At 35.5% G+C, this 6418-nt stretch overlaps 2 protein-coding genes across 2 annotated transcripts; one reads left to right on the top strand and one right to left on the bottom strand.

The window, feature by feature from the left end:
• Positions 1-1012: 1012 nt before the first annotated feature.
• Positions 1013-3030, top strand: LOC139873210 (actin-depolymerizing factor-like). Its single transcript, XM_071861143.1, has 3 exons — positions 1013-1178; positions 1871-2136; positions 2686-3030. The coding sequence occupies exons 1-3, from the start codon at positions 1155-1157 to the stop codon at positions 2834-2836; spliced, it is 441 nt and encodes a 146-aa protein (XP_071717244.1). The 5' UTR covers positions 1013-1154; the 3' UTR covers positions 2837-3030.
• Positions 3031-3462: 432 nt separating this feature from the next.
• LOC139870095 (inorganic phosphate transporter 1-4-like) lies at positions 3463-5070 on the bottom strand. Its single transcript, XM_071857946.1, has one exon. It carries the CDS (start codon positions 5068-5070, stop codon positions 3463-3465), a length of 1608 nt encoding a protein of 535 aa, XP_071714047.1.
• Positions 5071-6418: the final 1348 nt, after the last annotated feature.

Raw genomic sequence — 6418 nt, 5'->3', positions numbered from 1 at the left:
TGGGGTGGGGTGGGCCAAGGCGCCCGCTCCTGACGAATTTAAAATTTTCAGGCCTAAATTTTTGGATGTTCATATTTTGCCCTTAAAACTTCGATATTTTTCTTTAAAGTGTTCATATTTTGTCACCAAAGCCTTTATATTTTGCTCAAAAGCCTTCATTTTTTGCACAAAAAAAAATGAAGTAAACATGAACGCTTTTAAAAAAAGTTCCACCCTCGGTAAAAAAAAAATGGCTGGTTCCGCCACTAATTGATGTGACAATAAATTTTAAATTACTTTTGCATGTAACAAATACCGCATATCAAATTTTTAATACGTATCATGTTCAAAAGCTCTCATAGCATCATAATACCAACCTTCCAAAAAAAAAAAAACAAAACTATTGAACATATGTTCTGTTTGACTTATATTATTCGAACCGTCATAATTCTTGAAAGTTATAATCTTTATACATAATTACGTGGATAGTCATTAGTCCAATAGTTACCATAATCTGCTGATATAATCTCTAAATATTGTTACGCATTGCTAGTCCTTGTAGTTCACAATTTTTTGCGAAGACAACCCTCTTAGAATCTTCACGTTTTCTACATCACCGTTTGCACCTTTTTCTCTCTTACCGTTTCTTACTTCTCCAACCGTATTCTTTGTCGGTCTTTATCATTCCATTTTCTTCGATGTTTGTTTTCTTCTATCTGTTAGAAGAGTAAAATGTCAGTCGTCTTACTCTTCTCTCTTGGCCTCCGATTTTTTCGGCAGCTTTGCGAGGTTTTGACTTTAGTTTACATGACACTTTGGTGGATAGATGGTCATTTGGTTTTGATTGACAGCCGTTCGTGCTTTTAGTGTTTTAGACATATAAAATCTTATCAGATTAAAATTAATTAAGAATAAATAATTAATAATTAATATAATATAATATTGCCGACGCGGAGAATGGGTGGTGTTAATGGACCACTCAGCGTTGCATCTACGCACAGCCCCTATGTCTTTACGTTCCGTTTTTGTTTTTCGTTTATTAAATTAAATTAAATTAATTATTAATCACCATCCATTCATTCATCTTTATTCCCAATTTGTGGTTCACCTTTAAAATCACAAACATTGTAAATCTAAACACTACTTCAATTCATCACTCACATTCATCTTCAACCATGTCGTTCCGATTCCGTGGAGGGGTATGTATTCAAATTCAAATTCAAATCCAAATTCTATATGTTATGTATTTATATTTATTCAATTTTAATCAACTTTAAAGCCTAGGGTTTTCTCTAATCATAATTTGTGTTACTTTATTTGTAACTGTTTATAGACTTGTTATTAATAATAAAATTAATATTAAATTTTTTTCTTTTCATAAAGTACTAATTAGCTCGGCAGAACCTGAGATTAGCTTAGTGGTTATTTGAAATCTGTAAAATAAGTTCTTTACAACAGATTATGATCTTATTAGAATCTTAATAAGCTGATAAGCACACCCTAAACTGTTTATGAGCTTTATCAACTTGATAAGTTCATATGCCTTTGAAATTAAGCTTATTTAGATTTTAAAATTTCAAAGAGTTACCAAGGAGCTAATGGCTCAATTGTACCGGTTGCTTTAGAATTAGGGTTTGAGTGTCGCTGCCGATCTACACCTTTTGTCACGCGTGTTAGACGTAGCAGTAGGACGGTCTGGTGTGGGCCGACTAAGTTTCGGGAAAAAAAATACCTTTTAAAAAAATTTCAATGAGTTTTTAAGCTGTTGAAATTATCATAAGCTTAACCAACACCTGTGGCGTTGTGGTTTTTATGTTAGGTAATGAGGGATTGTATGATTTTTTTTATGTATGTAAGAATTTTTGGATATTAAGTTATAATTGATTTACAGGCAAATGCTTCGTCTGGAATGGGTGTTGCTGAACACTGTAAAGCGACATTTTTGGAGCTACAACGAAAGAAAGCTTACCGTTATGTGATTTTTAAGATTGACGAAAAGAAAAACGAAGTTGTTGTTGAGAAGATGGGTAGTCCTGCTGAAAGCTATGAAGATTTTACAATGGCCTTACCCGATAATGATTGCAGATATGCTATTTATGACTTTGACTTTGTTACGTCCGAAAATTGTCAAAAGAGCAAGATTTTCTTCATTGCTTGGTTAGTTTTTGCTTATCTTTTCAGATGCATTTTATCTTATGAATGGATTGATTTGCGTTGTGTTTTATCTCAAAAGAACAGATAATAGGGTAAAAAAGGCAGAAGGTTTTCCATGTTCGGGCTACCCGGGACGGCGAGTAATCCGACCCCATATTCTGATGTACGCATCCCAACAGGATTACTCCATGGCTGTTTCAAGCTCTTCCCTGGCCACCACAAAATATTCGTCCTAGACGGCTAGACAGATAATAGGGGCACGGGTCAAATGGGTTGAATTGGTAAAAAGTTACCGAATGTCTATTTCAAATGCATATAGTATATGATTGTATGTGTGGATTTCAAATGGATTAATTATTGTTAGAATATTGTGTTTATGAACAATTTTTTTTAACAAAAGGCAGAAAATTTGTTCTGTGTCAAATCAATCGGTTGTGTTTTCATCTATAAACACACTCTGTTTCAACTCGAAAGATGTTTTATCACCCATCAATTCATACCCTGATTGGAATTTTTATATGATTTCTGAACTTTTACTTGTATGTTGTAAAGGTCTCCTTCAACATCTAGAATTCGAGCTAAGATGTTATACGCGACATCAAAAGATAGGCTCAGACGCGAGCTTGACGGAGTTCATTATGAGATTCAAGCTACTGATCCTACTGAGATGGAACTTGATGTACTCAAGGAACGCGTTTACTGATCAGTTAGCATTATTGAACCTATGTTTCCACCTCTATAAAGTTTCGAACAGGTTCTGATTTCTTTCTAAATAAATGACACGCCTGTGTTTCAACTGGATCATTTCAACGATCCTCTCATCATTTCCATGTACAAATTTGTTATGTATCCATTGACTCATTAATATATATGTAGCTGGCTTTTGATTTTTTTTTTCTTCTTTTGATGCTGTTAGTTTGTTATCTACAAATTCTAAAAGGATTCCAGTATGAACACTAAACTAGGGTATGTTATTAAGGAGATAATAAAGGCTGTGTTAATTATTAAAGACCTTTGAGGATATCATGATCCTAACTTTTAGGCCATCTAGTGATAGTTTATAGCTATACAGTTATTAGTTATTAGTTACTATGGTGAATATGGTTACAACTTACAAAGATTATATTACATTATTACAATATATTTAGTGTACCAATACATCTATTATGTCTATTGGTATCATTCTTTGAAGATGATCATTCTTTGAAGATGATCATTCTTTGAAGATGACTCTTGAAGAATAATACATAGACTTTATGAAGACCGAAATGAAAATCTAACACAAAACATATACACGTATGCAGAGTGATTTCATATTTAATTACATTGCTAATTTGTTGCAAACTTAGATACATCTTCAGGCTGCACTGCATCATCATAATCACCATCATTTTCACCCGACATCTCTTGAAGTGATTTCCCTTTAGGTTCAGGGACCAAAAGTGTAAAAAGAGCACCCAAAAGATTAACAAAACCCAAAATAATTAGAGCAGTCCTAACACCATAACCTTTACGATACCCTGGATCAGGGGTCGTTTTGCTTTGAGACAAGTATAAGAACCCGAAAGCACCTACAATTGCTCCTAGCTTCCCAGACGCTGCTGATATCCCATGACACGTTGACCTTAACCGTGCCGGAAATATCTCCGCCGGCACAATAAATGTGGTGGCATTCGGGCCAAAATTGGCGAAGAAGAAAGTAAACGCGTACATCACCACGAACCCCATTCTATTCTCGTGTTTTGTCCAATGATGGTAAGGGATTGCTAATGCGAACATAAAGATTGTCATCATTGTAAAACCCATTAATTGGATTTTGAATCGTCCCATTTTATCGATCAGAGCAACTGTAAACCAGTATCCAGGAACAGTACTGCAAAGTGCAATCAAAGTTTGAGCTCTTGCGATTTTGTAAACTTCCTCGATCGCACTATAATATTTCGCTTTACTTAGCCATCCGATGGCGCTAAAGACGTCTTTTTGGAAGAGATTTTGACTGTAAAACGCGATATCAAGTAAAAACCAAGTAGTTGCGGTCCCTAGCAAATGAAGTCCATGGCGACGAAGAAACTCTTTAGTGAACAAACCGAACTGATTTGACTCCTTACTCGTCATTTCCTCGAGTTTAGATGAATCCGATTCAATATCAACTTGCATAACGCGAGCCATATCGATGGCTGCTTTCTCAGCGTTTTTGGCTACTAAAGCAGTATATCGGGCCGTTTCGGGCATCTTCATTCTCCAATAATAAGTCAAAGCCGCGGGAATCGCTCCAAACATTAAGATAATTCGCCAAATGTAATCGGCTTGATGCGGGGTCGATCCATATTCATCGTCAATATATGGTTTGGTGTTATATTTCGCCTTGAACGATAACGACACAATTATTGCAAACACCCCACCCGCTAAAATCCCAAAACCTTGCATCGCGAAAACCGCCGCAATAAACCCTCCACGCGTCTTCTTGTTTGCGTATTCCGACATAATTGTTGCGGAAAGCGGGTAATCACCACCGATCCCAAACCCTAACCAGAACCGAAAGAAACAAAGTGTAAACATAACAGTCTTCGGTTTATCACTAAAAGAAAGCCCAGAAGCGATTGAACATATCACCATAATCATAAGTGTCATACCATACACTCTCTTTCTTCCCAGTTTATCTCCGAGCCACCCGAAAAATAATTGGCCCGTGAAGGTCCCACAAAACGCGACACTGTTAACCGCTGCAGCCACATTTGGCGGCAATGTGCCCGGGTTTTTACTACCGTCTACATGGTAGTAAATCCGACCCAACAATTTAGTAACAAGGGAGATGCAAAACAAATCATATGCATCTGTAAAAAAGCCCATTCCAGCTATTATAATTGCTGTAAAATGATACCATTGTGTTTTTGCAAGATCAAGTGCATTAAGCACTTTTAGTTGATTGCCAGCCATTTGTTATCTCTTAATAGTATCCTCTACGAACAAAGGTTTATATAATAACTATCTGTAGACTATCGTCTTGTTGATCGACGTTAGAAACAATGTGTTCGAGTATATGCCTTTGACACAGAAATCGAGTGGACTATGATTGGCAATAATACAATTGTTTTACACCTTGAGATTAAAGCAATATGGAAACTGATTGAAAGTGTTGTGAGTTTGATGTTTTTGTATGATCGTTGTTTTCAACGTCTGTAAAACAAGTTTGTTGGATTGTGCTGTGTGTCAATTCATGAATCTGTAAAAAGTTTGGCAGCATATTCTTTTTGGATATATTTTACATCGAGTCTTTTAAGTTTGGGTAACAAGACTACTACACTAGTAGTATAGACAAGGTTGCAAAATTCGCTATTCGGGGATTAATCGGTCCGGTCTTTAGAAGGATTAATCGATAATTCGGGGATTAATCGGATTGTACTTTATACATTTAAATATTAAATTTTAGAAATTATGTGTAATTATTAAAAAAAAAACATATATATAAAAATAAACTTTAACATAATTGTCTAAAATTATTCATTTTGATCAAAAACTATAGAGTTCTAGTTTAAATTCACGTTAAAAAGTTAGCCATTTTTTACGTAGACAGACTTTGATTACTGAATTCGATTTTGACCTAGCAATTGACGTTGACCGTTTAATTAAACAGATTTTTGAAAATCGTAACGGATTGCACTTAAAAATGATTAATCGGAAATTAATCGGCGAGTAATCGGGTTTTTTACAACACTGAGTATAGATATATATGGTGTGATCTTAAGAAAGCTCAAACGTTCCATGAAACTAATAATCTGTGATCTATTGATAAAATTTTGTTGTGTAAATAGAATAATACGTATTCTTGGTTTTGTTATACGTACGGAGTACAAGTTATTTATAGCACTGGGGTTTTCGAACTTTTGCAGTAGGTCACATGTTCAAAGTTTGGGGTGGTCATGGAAAGTTTGGGAAACGCTCACGAACTCTCCGGATAGCTGCGTACACCAGAATTAGAATACTAGCTCTCCTAAGTATACTAAGTAACCTGAACATGGAAAAAGGAATACTAAAAATGGAGAGGTGTGTGAGAGAGAATATGAGGAGAGAGAATGTGAGATATCATCATGGTGGCGCGAGTGAGATTCGAGAGCGATACAACGGGAAACTTCAAGATCGACTTGCTAGACTATTCGGAATTCATCTAATTTCGTTCATGTTTTTCAACTTCCCCGATTCTTACACGGTGGAAGATTTATGGAAGGTATTCAAACCGTACGGTGATCTCAGGGATATCTATTTGGTTCGAAAAAGACTACAAAAT

Source organism: Rutidosis leptorrhynchoides, chromosome 10 (genome assembly GCF_046630445.1).
Source record: "Rutidosis leptorrhynchoides isolate AG116_Rl617_1_P2 chromosome 10, CSIRO_AGI_Rlap_v1, whole genome shotgun sequence".
In the NCBI taxonomy this organism is placed as follows: Eukaryota; Viridiplantae; Streptophyta; class Magnoliopsida; order Asterales; family Asteraceae; genus Rutidosis; species Rutidosis leptorrhynchoides.
The sequence above is the reverse complement of the archived record's forward strand: the minus strand, read 5'-3'. Positions and strand labels throughout refer to the sequence as shown.

What these genes read in the sequence shown, in the direction of transcription:
- LOC139873210 (XM_071861143.1), top strand. Translation starts at nt 1,155, where the DNA reads ATGTCGTTCCGATTCCGTGGAGGG. An exon ending in CGTTCCGATTCCGTGGAGGG is followed by an intron (nt 1,179 to 1,870) that starts GTATGTATTCAA and finishes ATTGATTTACAG; the next exon opens with GCAAATGCTTCGTCTGGAAT. An exon ending in AAGATTTTCTTCATTGCTTG is followed by an intron (nt 2,137 to 2,685) that starts GTTAGTTTTTGC and finishes TATGTTGTAAAG; the next exon opens with GTCTCCTTCAACATCTAGAA.
- LOC139870095 (XM_071857946.1), bottom strand. Translation starts at nt 5,070, where the DNA reads ATGGCTGGCAATCAACTAAAAGTGCTTAATGCACTTGATCTTGCAAAA.